We start from the raw sequence: 19,161 nt of genomic DNA, 5'->3' as shown, positions 1-19,161 counted from the left end.
TTTTTTGTTGAAATCTGTGATGATGAGGTCCAAAAGTGTGATGATTTGATGTGGAATTTATCTCTTCTCCAAATCGATGATATAACCCCAAGTGCTTTTTTTTATTTCTAAGCTCAGTAACCCGTGTCCATATTAAATCTTATATTATATTAAAGCTCTCGTATTTCTTTCTCATGTCAAATGCAGGCAGGATTCTATAATTATCAGCCATCCTCTACTATGAATGTTAAACTTTAATAACAACACAACACCTTTGATGTTAGCAACACACTTTTTATTCTTCTCTCCTATAAAGCACACCCGTCACAAGTAACCGCCTACAAACCCACTCTCCTCAAACCCAGAATGACCTACTCCCAGTTGGGATGCAGTCCCGTATTCCCACAAATAGAAGCTCATTTATAAGATAAAGAATATAACAACTTAACAGAAAGAAGCTCCCGATGTGCAGTTCAAGTCCAGCGAGGATATCCAACAAAGCCCTAAATATGACGGCTTTAATAGACCTGCCATTGCTGTGTCCAAACATGATGGTGCCGTTTAGATAAAGTGTTGTCATATCTACATGGTGGCACTGAAATGTATGCAAATCACCTTTAATGAAGGGCTGCAGTGCACTTTGATCACATCTGAATTGTTTGATTTGTAATTTTAAACTGTGAGGCAGAATGAGAAAATGAAGTAAAATGTGTCTTTGAACCAAACCTCATGGAGGGCACTGTGACCCTGAAGTGTGCTGATTATTTTTACTGACTTTATGAAGTTAATTCTACACTTTTATTTTCACAGGGCTTTCCCATTTCACATGGCCATACACTGAGGTGTCTTATGGCCTCCAGCTCAGGGCTGTCCATGTGAGAAGTGAATCTGAGAAGAGTTTCCCACAGAGCATGGCCTCTGCCATAGAAGATGGAGTGGATGAAAGAACGGTGGACATTAAAGAAGAGGACTGTGAGCGGCTCACACCAGAGGATGTGCGTGTGAAGCTCGAGGATCACGAAGAAAGAATTTCAGTTTTTAAAAAGGAGGAGGAGGAGTGCAAGTGGGTGACTGTTACCATTAAAGCTGAGGATTTGAATGATTTCTCTGTTGGTCTTGAACTTCAAAAACATGAAACTGAGGATATTTTCAAGCAAGAGGCCTGTGAAGAATCTCCATCCAGTTTACTGCCCTGGTCCACTAATACGGGACGACTGGCTACACAGGAGAATCCTGCAGAGCTGAAATCAGAGTTATCAGAGTCGGAAGAGAAAATCACAGAGGAAAATGGGAGAGAAGGAGAAGAGTCACCTGGGAGTGTTGGAATAAGTGAGTAATGTGATTAAATATAAAAGAAAGAGAACAATAAATTCTAATGGTGGGTGTTTTGATGTTTTTAGAAGGTTGAAATGAGATTGGACAACACGGTTAATTGATCTTGGATAAAGATCACCTGTTTGGGCAAATGATAACAAACAATAGGTTACCTAATAAATGATAAATTAGAAAAACTTGGGTGAATAAGGAAAAATCTAAAGTGTTGAGTGCATAACTTGAACATCATGAAGCTCTGACTGAAGCTGTGACATGTGTTAGGTCAACATCGCATTACGTTCAATGAGAATATCAAAAGTCTTATTTTACTAAAAACACTTTATTGACAATTTCTTCATGCATTCTGCAGTTCTGTTGGTAGGTAGCTTCTTTGGATGTCTCGGCTGTACTCCATCGCTCCGAGTGCGTATGAGTGGTCAATTTGATCGATCAATCAGCTCAGGCCTGTCTTTCACATGAGAGAAAGGTGGAGAAGTTGAACAGACAGCAGCAGAACATGTAAATACCACACACGGAGTGGCCAGACCATAAATGGCACCTCAGTGTGACAAAGGAACTCCAACCAGTGTGACACCACTTTACTTGTACTGTTTCATTTATTTTAAAAGGCGGGTAGTGGTTAGGAATTTGGATATCAAACCCTGAAGTTGTAGATTCAAATTCAGCTATTGTCACCATGTGACCTCGAGCAAGTCACATGACCAGCCCGTGCTTCAGTTGGAAAAACAAGAGAAATGTAACCAATTGTGTCTCAAATGTTGTAAGTCACCTTGGATAAACATGTCAGGAAAATAAAAAATATAATAATAACACAAATATTTTAAATATTTCAGATTTACAGAAGAATGGCAGCTTCTCTCCATCTTCATTTGGTAAGCCCTCCCTTCAATACAATGAGAAAGGTATGAAGAAATCAGCAAGAGGATCTGAGAACCTGACAGCAGCCTTTTTGCAGTGCAGTTCTCTCCCTGCTGCTGGAGTAACACAGATAGAAGCCATCAAAAATGATCGACAGCAAGTGGAGAAAGAAATCCAAGTTCACACTGGAAAAAAATGTTGCTTGGAATGTGGTAAAAAATTCACACAGAAATGTGATATTAATAAGCATACGAAGATCCACACAGGAGAAAAACCTCATTGCTGTTCAGAATGTGGAAAGTCGTTCTCAAGGAGAAGCGATCTTCAGAGGCACAGAAGTATCCACACAGGTGAAAAACCTCATTGCTGTTCAGAATGTGGAAAGTCGTTCTCAAGGAGAAGCCATCTTCAGAAGCACAGAAAAATCCACACAGGAGAAAAACCTCATTGTTGTCCAGAATGTCATAAGTCGTTCTCACAAATAAGCCATCTTCAGACGCACAGAAGAATCCACACAGGAGAAAAACCTCATTCTTGTCCAGAGTGTGGTAAGTTGTTCTCACAAATAAGCGTTCTTAAGAAGCACAGAAGAATCCACACAGGAGAAAAACCTGATTGTTGTTAAGAATGTGGCAAACAGTTTTCTGACAAATGCAGCTCTCAAAGGCACATGCAAATTCATACTGGAGAGAAGCCATATTGCTGTTCTCAATATGGTAAAAGGTTTTTGTACATTTCAAGTTTGCAAAGGCATGCAAAAGCTCACGTTGTATGATGCAAGCACTTCTCAAACAGCAAGACTCTTAACGACCAAATGAGAATTCACTAGGGTGAGAATACCCCATTGCTCTCCAGAATGTGGCAAACAATTCTCATGTCAAAACACGCTTAAGAGCCACATAAGGATCCACATCGGAGAGAAGCAGAACGCCTGTTCTGAATACTCTTCCAGAAAAAAATTTCAGAGATGCACACAAAGTCATATTTGAGTAAAGCATGTCCCAGAATTGACAAATCATCTTTCTCTTGGGTCCTCAACCAAAAAATTAAAGAAAAATATTCTGAATGAGGTTACGACTCCAGTTGAAAGTAGTTAATAAATACATAAGAATAGTGGAGAAAACATGGGATGTGGTAAACAGATCGTAGATGTAAGGTAACCTCAGAGCCACATATGTACTCACACTGGAATACAACACATTTCACAAACAGCAAGAATCTTCTTCAACAACTTATAGGGGCAAGAAAAAACGTCATTGTTGTCCTAAATGTGATTAACGCTTTTCAGACAACAGTGGTCTTCATATTCATAAATGACTTTCTTTCTTGTGATAAGTCTCTTATCAATTCTGGATGTTGAAAGTGGTCCTCCTATATCAGCTATTATCAGTAACACGTAAGATTTCATGAAGGACTCGGAAGGGGAATATTTTTGTTTCGGAGCTTTGGAGATGGGGCCTTATCTGAGTAGTAATGAACTTGTACCATCTCTGGGATGTCATCTGATGGCTGACGCCTGGGCTGAGTGCAGACAGCCGTTCTTAACCCTGACAATGAAGAAGTCATTTTGTGACGTCAGCTGACAGCCAAAGCTCTCCAATCAGATACTGGGGAGGGACAGTCGAGGAGGACAGGAGACTAAAAAGAGAGCCCTCACATGACAGACCAATGTAGAGGGGCTTTATAAGACTATTAAGCTAATTTAGGTCATCATTTATAAATGATAAGAGTCTTTACAAACCAAACACATTCATCAGCTGTGTGTCAAGGGTGAGTCCAAATGTGGCTATTTAAGAAGATTGAAATACAAATAAAATGAAACATTCAGGGTTCAAAGAGAAATGTTTTAAGATCTGAATAGGATGTCACAACAGCATGCTAGGGTTAGCATGGGGGACCACATTTGTGAAGAATATCAATTAATATATAGAAGGAAAATTATTTAAAATAATAATAATGTTATGAGAAATGGGACACCATAATGTATTCAGACAACAATGAAAATGTAATGTACTGATTTTATTGTCTGACATAAGAGAAAAAAGGAAGACAAAGCAGAAGACACACAGAGATGTCTGCTGCCCCAGCTGTTACAGTTTTTCTCAGTTGCTTTGGTGCATTTCTCACAACAGACTTAACATTTGCATAACAGCAAGTGCATTTCTCAAAACACTGGCAAAACATCATGGATGACCAGCAAAAGCAGGTAACTTCTTCAAAATCCTCAATCCATGCCTCAATAGCAAGTATTTACATCGCTGAATATGTCAGTGCCATCAAAATGCCAAGTCCATGAAACATCATACACGGACATGACAGCCAAAATGTAAAGTCATTTTATCAATATAAAATTGCCACAATCTAAACATTTTCTGATGCACAAAACATCTGAATGACAAGGGCAGGAAACATAAAAATACAAAACACCGATTGCGGGAGATTGATTCAAGAATATTTTATTGATTGCACAGGTATATGGTGACGTACCATGCACTGCACTTGGAGTCTATGAAATGAAGGAAAAAAAATGACAACATCGAAAACAATATTTACAGTAATCCCTCCTCGATCGCAGGAGTTGCGTTCTAGAACCCCCCGTGATAGGTGAAAATCCGCGAAGTAGAAACCATATGTTTGTATGGTTATTTTTATATGTTTTAAGCCCTTAGAAACTCTCCCACACTGTTTATAAATATTCTCCGCACAGTAAACCCTTGTTTGTCACGGTTAATCCGCTCCAGACAGATAAATGAATTTCCACGAAGTAGGATTCTTTATTTATAAATCTAATATTTTCGCAGATAGAGCATTGAAAACCTGTTTACGACCTTCTAAATAAGTTTTTTTAACTTTATTAGAGCCCTCTAGACATGAAATAACACCCTTTAGTCAAAAGTTTAAACTGTGCTCCATGACAAGACAGAGATGACAGTTCTTTCTCACAATTAAAATGATGCAAACATATCTTCATCTTCAAAGGAATGCATGTCAGGAGCATAGAATGTCAGAGAGAGAAAAGCAAACAATCAAAAAATCAATACGTGCTGTTGGGCTTTTAAGTATGCGCACCGCGATAAAGAGGCCACAAAGAAGGGAGCAATGTGAAGGTAGTTTCAGCATTTTTTACAGGAGCGTCCGTATCCTCTAGGCAAACAGCCCCTCTGCTCACACCTCCTCCGTCAGTCAGAAAGCGTGAGAGAGACAGAGAAAAGCAAACAATCAAGCACCGCACGGGAAGCATATCGTATATCATTGAGGAGTTTTATTTAATACGTAATACATGCTCTGATTGGGTAGCTTCTAAGCCATCCGCCAGTAGTGTCTCTTGTATGAAATCAACTGGGCAAACAAACTGAGGAAGCATGTACCATAAATTAAAAGCCCCATTGTCCGCAGAAATCCGTGAACCAGTGAAAAATCCGTGATATATATTTAGATATGCTTACATTTAAAATCCACAATGGAGTGAAGCCGTGAAAGTCAAAGTGCGATATAGCGAGGGATCACTGTACATACTGAAACTCTAAATGCTCTCTACAATTGCTGCTGATCCTGTATATTGGGCCACATGTTCTCATCCACATCACAACGGATATCTTCCTTTGCAATGCAGCGTGGAAAGAACCTCCTAGAATGTCTTATCCAGCCTCTGCAGGCGTCTGCTGTTATGTCCCCCCACTCGGCTTCCATGGCAGCAAGCAGTGTCATTTGTGTAAGTGGGTTACACTCATATACCTTCCACCTCCAAGCTGAGGGTTGAGGAATGGGGAATATGGAGGTAGGAATTCCATCAACATCCTGGGGTGGTTGGCAAACCATTGTCTGATTAGGTTGGAGTGATGGAAACTCATATTATGACAAATGATCACATACTGTGGTCCATTTTTTTGACCAATCTCCTCTTCAGGAATGAGATCCCTGTAGAGGGTGTTCAAGAAGGTCAGCAGATGTTGGGTGTTGTACGGCCCCACAAGAGGAATGGGAGTGTGGGCCCCATTGTCCAAAATAGCCGCACACATAGTGATGTTCCCACCCCGCTGGCCTGGCACGTCAACAGTAGCTCTCTGTCCAATCAGATTACGCCCACGTCTTCTTCCTTTGGCCAAGTTGAAGCCAGCTTCATCCATGTATATGAAAATATATGGTGGTTCACTTGATTCCAGGTCCATTATACGCTGTAACAAACAAGATACTACAGTCAGTTTGATGTAAAATGCATTTTCATTTTGGAGACAATAGTCAAATCTAACATATTCATGTTGCTCTCACAGCGGTAGCAAATCTGTCAAGGAGAAATCAACTGTACTGCATGTCGATATACAATGTTGGACTATTTGCTGTACAGTAGATTACAGTTACAGTATTACTGCAGACGTTCAGTCTTACCTGCACATGCTGGTACCGACGTTCCTTCACTTCTTCACTATTCCTTTCAAAAAGTACGTAGTATAACTGCTTCATACTCATTTGGTTTCTCCTCAGCACCCTGTCAATAGTTGAGATGCTGACAGACTGGACATTCTCAAACACATCGTCATCAGCAATAATGGCAGTTTGTATTTCCTTAAGTCTCATGACCATAGCACAAATAGCCTCTACCTGTCGAGGAGTGCAAATAGGCCCCCTGCCACCTCTTCCAGGAAGTCTCAAGTCCTATGTGTCACAGTAAAAATACAACAATGAATGGACAACAGTAACATACATATTGTCTAGTGTGGACTATTGTAAATATATGACATACTGTAACATTATAAAGTAATACACACAAATACAGAGTAAAATCGTTATTTACACACCTGTTCTCTCTGCGAAATGTCTGAACAATCGACGTTCTCCCCAAATTTGGCTGCACCCTTTGACCTGCTTCAGCCATTGAAAGGCCATGATTTATAACATGGTCCACAATTGTGGCCCTTATTTCATCAGAAACTGACCTATGTGTTGAACCTCTTCTCCCTTGTCTGTTTTGTCTCCTTACACCACACACCACTACTCTTCTTGGTCTGGGCTGGGCTGTTGGCCTGTTCATTTTCTTGCTGTTCTTCCATTTTCAGGTTGTCCTTCCTTGATGTGCTTCCATGCTGCATTGTGCCTTGTCTTTATATGCTTGCCAGCTGCGGGTTCAGGAGCAATTTTAGGGGACTGCTCAGTGATTAGTTGCTTGATTGATCTAAGATCTCATACCTGCCCCGATAATGTGTCACCTGAGAGCAATTTACAGTAAGGTGGTGCAGGAATCATTAGTATTGTAAATACGAACCAAAAAAAAGTTTTGTAGAAACCTATAAAATACACTTGACAGCCAATGACATCTTGTTGAACACTTTTGACTGCAATGACTTACACAATGAAAAAATGACAAGTTTGTCTGGAGTGTAAGACAATGCAAAAGAGGGCTACACAATGCATTTTGATCATCATGACATAAGCAACCATTGATGCATGATATAGCTGAGAATTAATTGCACATAAGCATCTGCCTGAGTGAACTAAAGCAACTGCAAAATGACAAAGACACCCAGAAATTGCTGTTATGATGTGCACAACTGACTAAAGGTTGTGGGAATTGAACGAGTAGTTTTGAGAACTGCAATTATGTTGTGAGAAATGCAACAAAGCAACTGAGAAAAACTGTAATGTGATAAATTAACCTAAAAATATAGCGGATGTCCCTTTGCTCCATGTCAGTATATCCTGGGTGGTGTGTGAAGGACGCTCTATACTCCGAATGTGTTGGTTCAGGTTTCAGTTTGAGTTCAGCACCTTCTTCTTATCGATAACCAAGACAACGTTTCTACACATCGAAACTACAAGCTGGAGGCCACAGGAGCTCAATAAACTCCAACAGCAGGATGGACGATTAGAAAGCTCTGCTCTGAGAGAGTGTCAGCTACACTAAGCTTCAGATTCATTTACTTGACAGAAAACTCCAAAGAGCAGAAGTGGCCTCTTCTTTACCCCCACAACTAAAGGTCAAATTTGACCCCTCACTACTCATTGTTGGTTCACTCTGCTTGGATTTCTGTATTTTGTAAGTTTATTTTTCATTTTTTTGGCCACACTCATTTTACATTTCATTTCATTGATGTTCTCAAATGTGTGAGTATAGCTTGACTCTTACCAGGACTTATCTAAAAAGGACACATTGGCCATGAAAATCAAGAAGGCAGAAAAATATAAAAAGTGGAAACCACAAAATGAAGAGCTAGCATCGATGAAATACGCTCAGTGGCAGAGGTGACAAGGACAAAATCAGAAAGGACATCACAGAAAAGGCAGGTACCAACTGAAAACAAAAGAAGAAAGCTGATTGGTGGGAAGAACTTTCAGTCACTCCTGAGTGGACTGTTGAGGTCAGCCGTGGCATGCAAACTTCAAAGTTCATGTGTTTTTGATTTCAAACCTGTGATCATGCACTGAATAAGTCTGTTATTTATCAGTTAGCGTGTTCTGAAACTGTAATGTCATCACAAAGATCACACAAACACGTAATGTGGCATTTGTGATCAATCACTTTTGTTAATTTTTATGGCACCATTCATCAGCCCTGTATAGAGTGCCACTTCCAGATCGGCAACCTCACTGCACCCCGTAGCACATTTGGAGTTTGGGACTGGAGCACAAAGTGGATGGCACTCTGAGAAGGACAGACTTGTAACACGTGAACAAAGCCAGCTGCCCTCCCTGGTCTGTCTTCATTCAGAAGGACTCACCTGAGTGGTGGGATTGTTCTGTGGCGCTCCTGTTAGCTGGCATTTCATCAGTTTGCTTTCTGTGTTTCATCTGATAACGAGCAGAGTTAATCAAACACGAGCCAGGCCTGTTACGATGTGAACGTTCTTGACATTTTGGTTTGCTTTAAATATTTTTTCTACTTCTTTACTTTGAGTTCTTGGAGGCCTTGTACATTAGAGATTATTAATACATGAGCTTTGGTGTTAATAATGAATTGACAATTAATAAACTGTTTTTATTGCTAACCTGTAAGTGTGGCCTGTTGCCATTTTGTAGCTTTATCCTTCTTGACTGTGTTGCTAGGATGTGTTGCACTGTTGCCTCCCTAGAATTAAGTGCCACATCACCGACGCTCGGCCTCACACCCTTCATCACACATGAGGCAGAATCCAAGATTGCGGATCCAACTGTTAATCATCTTCAGTGTGTGAGTATAAGTTCATGCTTATTCTCACTTTGACCGTGTTAATGGTTCAGCGTCTAGATTTTGGAGACAGTACGTCGTCTGATTATCAGCTTGTGAAAAATCTCGCTTTGTCACCGTTAAAAGTTTTGAGTGTAAATGTTTGTGGAGTTACGCCTTTAAATTATTGTACTGTTTTGAGTAAATGGCCTGAGGCTGAGGATTCAACCCTCCAAGGACTTCACTGTGATACTCATAGGATTGATGATCAATTCAGAGAAATACCATTTTTAGTTTGTTTGCAGTTTTAACATCGAGATTTAAGGCATATCTTCTAGTCGGTGACTGCTGGTGATTTTCATTATAACTCCATTTAGCACTTTTTGTCAATGTCTGTTCTGATTCTTTTACTATTGAGTCTTGCTGCAGTTTCTTGATATGCAAACATCTGATTAGCCACATTTCCTCTTGCCAGATGACAGTTGTAGCTGAAACTCATAAAGCAGGTGGACATTATTCACGCTGCCGTCCAGCAAATCATCTCTGGATATTAGTGGCTGACACAACAACACCATCCATTCAACATAAGGAGCCACAAAGCCGACCCCATCATCTTTATTCACAATCAAAGCAGCCTGTATCCTCCTTATAGGTATTGGAGTTGGACATTCTGAAACGTCTGTGACACCCTGGGGGGCTTTATTAGCTCTGTGCCATTATACTGGGTTGGGGGCTTCAGTGCCAAAACTCCTGTGCCAAAAAGTGTCAAGGCAAAGAGCCTAAGAGTGAGCTGAGGAAGACAACATCAGACCAAATACCTGAAGAAGGAGCACGTCAGAAAGACAATGAGTGCACTCCACTACCAACAAGGGTCTTCCCTTGACCCCTGAGCACAAAGACAACTCCGCACATAACTGGACATTATCCTTAAAGGCTTGGCATCATTAAAGCGGCATGAGTGTGCCAAGAGAAACAAGGACTCTTATCAAGTGACTACACAGCCAGGCCTGCTTTGCCATGTTGAATTGTCATGTGTGAGAAGCTCCTGATTAATGGTTTCATTTAAACTTCTCACTTTTACAAGACTGAACTCATCTGGAGACTCAAGAAAGTTGACAGTTTGGTCCTCTCTGAACCAAAGCTGCTCTTCAAAGTGAGGACACATTGACTGGCACGTCATGCAAGAAATCTTAAATGAAGGAACCTAAATTAATTTAGATAAACTTTATGAGGGGAAGTTTGGACGCCTACAGCAGCAGAAACATAAAAAATCAAGGATATGGACTTACAAGACAAATAATACAATTAATCAATCAGTCAAAGTAAATTGTGCAGAAATAGTTTATTGAACTTAAAGATTATCAGCATTTAGTTTAGAATGTGAGGATGAAGCTTTGCAGTGGGCAGCAAAGACACCCAAGGTGCTTCTTAGTTCACTGTCGTGGAAATAGCCTGTGGCTAAAAGTGCCTCCCAAGTGAGCTCCACCTGGAGGGAATTTTTCCTGGTGACCTCCAGTTTTGCCCCCATCCTCTTTTCACAACAGTGCCCAGGGTTTGCTGTGTGATGGATCAGCTTTTCTGATTGGTTTCTTCAGGCCTTCCTTGCGCTTCGTTTGAATGCCCCAAGAGACCACAGATTTCCAGCAGCTTGCCACACACATCAAAAGACTTGAGTCCTCTCAGGAAGTCCAGTCTGCTCCGGCCCTTCTTGTACAGCACCACTGTGTGGTCAGATCAGTCCAGTTTGCTGTTCATATGGACCTCCAGGTAATTTTGCTCTGCACCACATGCACATCCTCCCTCTGAACAGCAAGTGGTCTCAGAGGCTCTTTGGCCTGCCAGAAGCCCACCACCAACTCTTTTGTCCTGCTCATATTCGATCAGCAGGTGGTTCTCCACGCACCACAAGCTAGTCCTTCACAAGTCCTTCACAAGCATCCTGTACTTCGACTTGTCACCATTATTAAGGCAACCAATGGTGGAGGAGTCTTCTGAGAATTTCTGCAGGTGGCAAGTGCTGGGATTGTACTGGAAGTCTGTTGTGTAGAGGGTGAACAAGAAGAGAGGCAGAACATTTCCCAAAGATGCTTCAGTATTACACACCACCAGTTCTGACACACAGCCCTTGAACCTCACAAACTCTTGTCTGTTTTTCATGTAGTCCAGGACCTGAGGGAGCATCATGATGCATAGCTTTGAAACTTTTCAATAGTCAATAGGGCTGAATGGTGATAAAGGCCATGGAGATATCCAAGAACATGATCAAGACTGTGGTGCCGGCTTTGTCCAAGTGAGAGTGGGACTGAGGTGCAGAGAGATGACAGCATCCTCCACACTTATGTGTGTCTGATTGGCACACTGTAGACCATCCAGATGTGCTGACACGAGAGGCCATAGCTGTTTTAGGACCAAATGCTCAAAGGTCTTCATGATGTATGAAGTAAGTTCATCTTTATTAGTAACTGAACATCTCAGTAGTGTGGTTTCAGGTTAGACTGGGCATACGACGGCACAACGGACACACACAGGGGAACACAGGACACATAACAGAGTGCAGACACTCACATTTGGATTGGAGAGCACTGCTCAGGTCTAAATGATCAATTTCACTGTTATGTTATGTATGAAGTTACAGAAACTGGCCTGAAGTCTTCTGGGTCAGTGGAATGTCCTTTCTTTGGCACTGGGACCACACAGAATGTTTTACACAACTAGGGAACCCTCTGGAAATTCAGGGAAAGGGAGAGAATGTGTTATGCACTGCAGAAATGTCTCTCTTACTTGGATCTTGTTATGTAATGAGATCTTCACAAAGGATTCTTCTGGTCTTACTGACATCCACAAAGCATCAGTCCGGTGGTCGTTCATCAGTGTGCAGTGTGGCATATTGACATGGTGGTCTCATTAATTGGGAAAATGAAGGATTCACAGGTCTTTGACTAAATACGTTAAACCTCAAATCAGAACAAAACAGCTGGGAAGGTATGGAAAATGCATAAATATATATGGTACAGACAGACAGCACTTACATCAGCGTTTCTCAACCTTTAAGTATTTGTGACCCAAGCTTTCATAACAGTTTTAATCGCACCCCCCTAAGGTTTTTTTTAAATGAGCCCACTAATACCAATTTGGTCTTTTTTAATAAATGATATATCATAGATGCATATTTTATTATACCTACTTAACTTTTATCGACATTTATCTAACTCTATATTTTATTTTTTAGTATCAGAATGTAGTTTAAGTTAATTTGCTTTGGTTTCAATAGATATATTTTTCATATTTTCGATTCTTGTTTTCTTTTTTCACATCTTTGCACCCCCTTTTGTTACTTCGTGCCCCCCCTAAGGGGGCCTGCCCCACAGTTTGAGAACCACTGACTTACATGCAAATATTGTGTTGGCTCTTCTTCTCAGGTAAAGCCTGGTGGTTGGCTCATGTGGAGCTTTGGAAAGGATACTGGTTTAGATGGAGTTATGGAGACTGAGCGCTGATGGTGTTACCTCTGATCACCGTATTGAATGGTTTGAAGCAAAACTGTTGGCGTGGATGTGTGTGCAGGCAGTGTGTGAGGAACATGAAAGTTTTTGGAAACACATGGAAGGAGACATGAAGAATTAGGGTAACAGCATTAGCATAGTGAGTGATCAAGGAAGCAGATATTAGAGTAACCTTTAGAGACCATTATTCATTGCTTTTAGCCTCATACAATATTGAACACCCCTAACAAAGAAAATAAAAAGCATATTAAACAGATTTTTTATTTTACAATTGTGAAATTGCATGCAAAACAAATTTTAGAATGAAAATCAGTTTGTGAAACAAAACTCTGCCTTTTCTCTCCTTACTAGTGAGCAGTCAGCAGGGGTTTAGATGAGGATTTTAGTTTCCAATAATATGCAGCAATTCAATGAGTGAGCAACAAAAGCTGACAAGCATAAAATCAGTAAACCAGTGGGGAGGCCATTAGGTCAGGACAACTCTCCGTAAGACACTTGTCCTTACTCGACTGTCACGTCAGTCACTTCACCAGTGTCTTGATTTGACCTCTTAATGTTGAGTGACATGTTGTGTTCCACCCAATTTCTCTGAACTGAAGATGGACCCCGTTGGTCTGGACTTGATTTGTTAAGTACTTTCGTACATTAGGTGGCATTAAACTGGTTAGTGTGAGTCTGTAAGTCACAAAAACACAAAAATAGGACATTGAGAATAAAGAATGAGCTGAATAAATTAGACTGGGAAAGTTTAGTTTATCCAGAAATAGAAATATTCATGACAAGCTCTTTCTATGCTAGGTACAAATTTTCTGATAAATGGTCTTTGGGAGCATTGGGCATGAGGCAGAGATCAGCAGTGGACAGTGTGCCAGTCCATTGAAGGTCAGGATGTAAAGAAACCCACACTGCCAGTCATACAGGGCCAGTTTAGAGTATGTGCTAATCAATCAAATCAACGTGTAGGGATGTGGGAGAAAAACTGGAGTAGCTGGAGGAATACATAAAGTATATTGGAAGAAGGGATAAAAGTCCAATGGACAATGAATGGGGGACAGTGGATCTGTGAGGCAGCAGAAGTGACCGCTAAATTTAACACATTAAGCTGTGGAGTTAAATAAAGCTGTGAAGAGACCATTAAGGAATGTCACCCCAACTGGTCCAACTCAGAACATCAGTGCCAACCTGCAGTAGAAGGTAATGTGGAGGGGGGTACATGTTTAGGCTCTGGGGTGACAATCCACTGGACATTAAGGTCATGCTGTGCGAATCTGTTAGGAATAACACAATAAAAAATCAGCGAGCGGAAGCAGAGAGTGGATCAGCGAGAGGCGACGTCTCCCACAGGCATGTAGCCCTTCAAAAGCACCCCCCGAGCAAGTTCACCTGAGGTAAAGCCGGCAGCTGACCATTAGAAATAACTGGCAGTGAGAAATTAAAGTCGATCGCTCAGCGGGTGGCGGAAATCTAAAGCGACGGTGATTCAGCTGAACACGGAAAGCGCCGAAGCACCTATAAAAACGGCAAAGATGACTTCAACACTTAATTTAAGTTCCATCTGCTCTCTGCCCATCGAGCGCACGTTTATATGTTGTGTGTCCTGCAGTATGTACAGCTCAGGTTTTTTGTGGCCGACAGTGCAGATAGCTTCACCTGCCAAAAATGTTTAGTTAGTTAGAGGCATTCATTTTAAATATTAAAACAGATTCCAACACAATTATAGTGCTAGTCTACAGACCACCAGGGCCATATTCATTGTTCATGACTGAATTTAGCAACCTTCTGTCTGATTTGGCTATAAATTATGATCATGTAGTACTGATGGCGGATTTTAATGTACACATTGATGTGTGACCAGGAAGTCTTAACTTTAATTACTAAAATGAAGCCCACTACTTGTTCCCTAGATCCAGTGCCAACAAAACTAGTAAAAAGTGCAATGGATGTTCTTGCAGCGCCTATTCTAACCGTTATCAATAGTTCATTACTGCATGGCACAGTACTTGATGCACTCAAAGTGTCAGTCATTAAACTTTTACTTAAAAAGTCAGACCTAGACCCACACATACTAAATAACTATAGGCCTATTTCAAATTTACCGTTTCTCTCTAAAATACTAGAGAAAGTAGTCGCCAGTCAGCTTCAGTCACACCTTACGCATTACAATTTATTTGAGAAATTCCAGTCTGGCTTTCGCACTGGTCATAGTACAGAAACGGCACTAACACGGGTTGTAAATGACATTCTGATATCCTCTGATGAAGGAAACTCCACTGTAATTATGTTGTTGGACTTAAGTGCAGCATTTGACACCATTGACCATTCTATTTTACTGCACAGGCCAGAAAACGATGTTGGGCTTACAGGCCCCGTGCTCGCTTGGTTCAGTTCTTATTTATCACATCGATTCCAGTATGTACAGAAATGTGCAGACAGTACTCCATCATTATACACAGAAGTTCAATATGGTGTCCGGGATCAGTACTGGACCTTTACTGTTTTCACTTTACATGCTTCCACTGGGATCTCTCATTAGGAAACATAATGTTAATTTTCACTCGTATGCAGATGACACCCAGTTATACCTTTCATTTAAATCAAATGAAGTTTCTCCGATGTTGTCTTTAATTAGTTGTGTTAGTGAATTAAAGGAATGGATGAATGAGAACTACTTGTCTTTAAATACAGATAAAACAGAGATGTTAATTGTTGGAGGGAATGGCGCTGATCACAGCAATATTTTGTCATCATTTAACTCAGTTGGAATCCCAATTAATTTTACTGAATCAGCCCGCAATCTAGGAGTTATCTTTGACTCTAGCATGTCATTTAAAGCGCATATTACAAAGTCGTCCAAAACATGTTTTTCCATCTTAAAAATGTTAGGAAATTAAGGCTTTCTAAATAAACAGGATTGTGAGAAATTAATTCATGCATTTATCTCTAGTAGGATTGACTACTGCAATGCGGTGTTCACTGGCTGTTCAAACTGTTCTCTATACAGCCTCCAGTTAATCCAAAATGCGCTGCAAGAATTATTACAAGAACTAGAAAATATGAACACATAACTCCAGTTCTTAAATCCTTACACTGGCTCCCAGTTAAGTTCAGGGCAGATTTCAAAATCCTCCTTTTAACATATAAAGCATTAAATGGCCAAGGTCCGCTTACTTGTCTGAACTTATCATGACTTACAAACCTGAGCACATTAAGATCTCAAGATGCCGGTCTGCTTAGGATTCCAAGGATTAATAAAATAACAGTGGGAGGTCGAGCTTTTAGTTACAGGGCCCCTAAACTGTGGAATGGTCTTCCTGCTTCCATAAGAGATGCCCCTTCAGTCTCAGCCTTTAAATCCCGGCTGAAGACTCACTACTTCAGTTTAGCATATCCTGACTAGAGCTGCTGATTAACTGTACAGACTGCATCTCTGTTGTTAGTCATTAGCACTAAAACATAAGTAACATGATAATTATATTTGAATACTAACCCTCACCTATTCTGTTTCTTTTCTCGGTACCCAAATGTGGCCATTGGTGCCACGGCCCACCTGCCAAGTTGTTTGCCTGCCTATGGTAAAGTCATCCCTGATGGAGGATCACAGGAATCATGGGAAAGAGGGTCCTTTCATGAACAGCGTTTCAGCCGTGGCATGGCCAAATGGGGAGGCAGCTAGATGGATGAGGTCTCTCAGGACTCTAAAAATATCCAAACCTAATTATGTCATATCATCTACTGTTAAACCGTAATTCTAAAATTTTTATTATGCTGTCTTAAGGAATTGTTCTGTTCTGTATATTGTATTGTATTGACCCCTACTTTTGACACCCACTGCACGCCCAACCTACCTGGAAAGGGGTCTCTCTTTGAACTGCCTTTCCCGAGGTTTCTTCCATTTTCCTACAAGGTTTTATTGGCAGTTTTTCCTTGTCTTCTCAGAGAGTCAAGGCTGGGGGGCTGTCAAAAGGCAGGGCCTGTTAAAGCCCATTGCGGCACTTCCTGTGTGATTTTGGGCTATACAAAAATAAACTGTATTGTATTGTATTGTATGTGACTTACCAGCAACACATTTCTTTTATTTTCTTCAAATTAGAAACTTTGTTAAACAGAACCTGCCCAATTTTCCTCACCTAATCACCTACCTCTATGCTGGAAAAAATACTGTTCAGTCTTGAGGACTCAAACAACATTTCTGTAATATATAAAATCATTTTACAGTCCCTCCCTTTCAAAGATCCAAGAGGACACTGGGAAAAAGATCTCTCACTCAACATCTCAGAAAAGGAGTGGAAGGCAGCAATGCAGAGAATTCACTTGAGCTCCAAATGTAAAAAAACATACAATTAATTAACTCAAAATTATATATCGAGCACATCTGTCTCGTTTAAAACTGTCCAAAAGGTTGCCATTGCAAAATACAACATGAGAAAGTTACAATCAAGTTCCAGCCTCACTGAGGCACATCAAATTAACATCATTCTGGACGAAAATCTTTAAATGCCTTTCAGATAGCCATGGTGTTCTCAATCCCCCCTAAGCCACTAACAGCTGCATCTGGTGGGCTCACAGAGGGGCTTAAAGTGGAGAAGCACAAACAAACGGTCATTGCCTTTACTTCACTATTGGCACGCAGACTTATTTTGCTAAACTGAAAGAATCCTAACTCCCCTTTTTAAGTCAGCGGGTAACTGATGTTTTATATTATTTGAAATTGGAAAAAATCAAATTCTCAGTTAAAGGATCTGTGCAGAACCTTTTCAAAACCTGGCAGGATCTGATCAATAAAATTTTAGAATAAGCATTTAAACTGAGGAAGTGGATTCTTTCACCTCTTTTGTAATTTTTTCATTGTATTTATTTTTATTCATTTACTTATCTACGTAAGTTTTACTCTACCGACCAAGCTCTCCTTCTCATGGGTGGGGTTCAACTTGTCTTAAAAGTAGTTGTATTAAACTAGACTTGCTTGTATGGAATGTTATTTGTTTATAATAAAATTAATAAAATGAAATTAAAAAAATTAATATTAGGATCATTCATAACATGGTAATTTTGTCATTTTGGGGATAGCATAGTATTTTCACCATCTATAGAGCTGGTAAAGAGCTTTAAAATGATATGAGAACCATGTCTGATCACTGGGCTAAAGACTGTACAAAAATAAATGAACAGGAGATAATAACAGAGGAGACGAAAACAGAGGACTGGAAAGGATGAAACATATCGTTATTTACAAAGGAATCAAACTCAAACACGTTTGGTGTTTTGGTTGAATCTTTAGGATTAGCGGTAATTGATTCTACTTTCACACTCAGTCTATGGAGAGAAACGCTTAGACAACGACATTAGTCAGCCTGACCAGAATAAAGTCACAAAGCTGAAGAACTCAAACATTTCAAGCAGCAGAGCTTTCATATTTGGAGGTGACAAAGTTGTGCATTCCACCAAATGAGTGAAAATTCTGTGAAGATTGGAGAGATACGACGTGGCACTGAAACAGAAGTGGTGCCAGCTGAAATGCCAATGTTGTTAAATAAAGAGAGCAGAGGTTGAGAGAAGGGGCAGATTACAGTGAGCTGTCACACCCACCACATGGCAAGCCCCCCAGATTGAGGTACGAGTTCAGCCGTGCAGCAGGTGACACCTCAGCAGCACACTGAACAGTTGCAGGTTTGTTATGGTGGCTGGAGTGCCAGTCCTTGCTTTTTACAAAGAGGGCACTTGGATTCATTTGGATATTTAATCAATGTAATCAAAGTTGGTTTTATATTCTCTGCCTTTATGAAGAAATGTGACTGTGGAAATCAAGACAAAAATAATATGGAATACTGATTTGGCAGAAAGCGCTAACATGTTTTTATAAATAGCTAATTTAACTACAGAAAAATCAAGTTAAATAAGATATTTAACAAACGTTAATGATGACGATAAACATAAATACCTTTCATATTGTACGCTAACATTGCAGATTTTCTACATAACATCTCATAAATAAATGAAAAAGTTAATATAGATGAAATAATATGGCAAATATTAAAAAGAAATAATACAAGAGGTAAAAATTATTAAAAAGATATGCTTAAAAATATGTCATTAATGACGATAAACACAGAACACTTGGATTCGCGATATATAATCGTACATCTCATTAGTTTTGTTTACTGGATCTAAAGTCTCTTTAAATATACTGAGCTTTTTATTCTGCGAGTCCATTCCTGGTTCTGTTGTGCCATTGTTCCGTGGCGGAAAACGTTTTCAGCTCATTTTCTTTTTCGAATTGGAAAAACTGCACAGCGGCTCTTCCCCTTCTCTTTCTACGGACTGTAAGAGGGCGTGGGGCGTGGAAGGCCG

At 40.2% G+C, this 19,161-nt stretch overlaps 1 protein-coding gene across 3 annotated transcripts in view; it reads left to right on the top strand.

The window, feature by feature from the left end:
• Window positions 1–827: 827 nt before the first annotated feature.
• Window positions 828–19,161, top strand: part of LOC120528469 (zinc finger protein 184-like) — a 120,574-nt gene continuing 102,240 nt past the window's right edge. For 2 of the 3 annotated variants that reach the window (XM_039752632.1, XM_039752630.1), the window contains exon 1: window positions 828–1,308. In XM_039752632.1, coding sequence (XP_039608566.1) covers window positions 891–1,308 — 418 coding nt within the window. In that variant the 5' untranslated portion in view covers window positions 828–890. Of the gene's footprint in view, window positions 1,309–2,147; window positions 4,757–19,161 lie in introns of those variants that run through there. The other variant, XM_039752631.1, reaches the window with a different exon arrangement.

The sequence above is a fragment of the Polypterus senegalus genome, chromosome 4 (assembly GCF_016835505.1).
Source record: "Polypterus senegalus isolate Bchr_013 chromosome 4, ASM1683550v1, whole genome shotgun sequence".
Classification (NCBI taxonomy): Eukaryota; Metazoa; Chordata; class Cladistia; order Polypteriformes; family Polypteridae; genus Polypterus; species Polypterus senegalus.
This window is presented reverse-complemented; position numbering and strand designations above follow the sequence as displayed.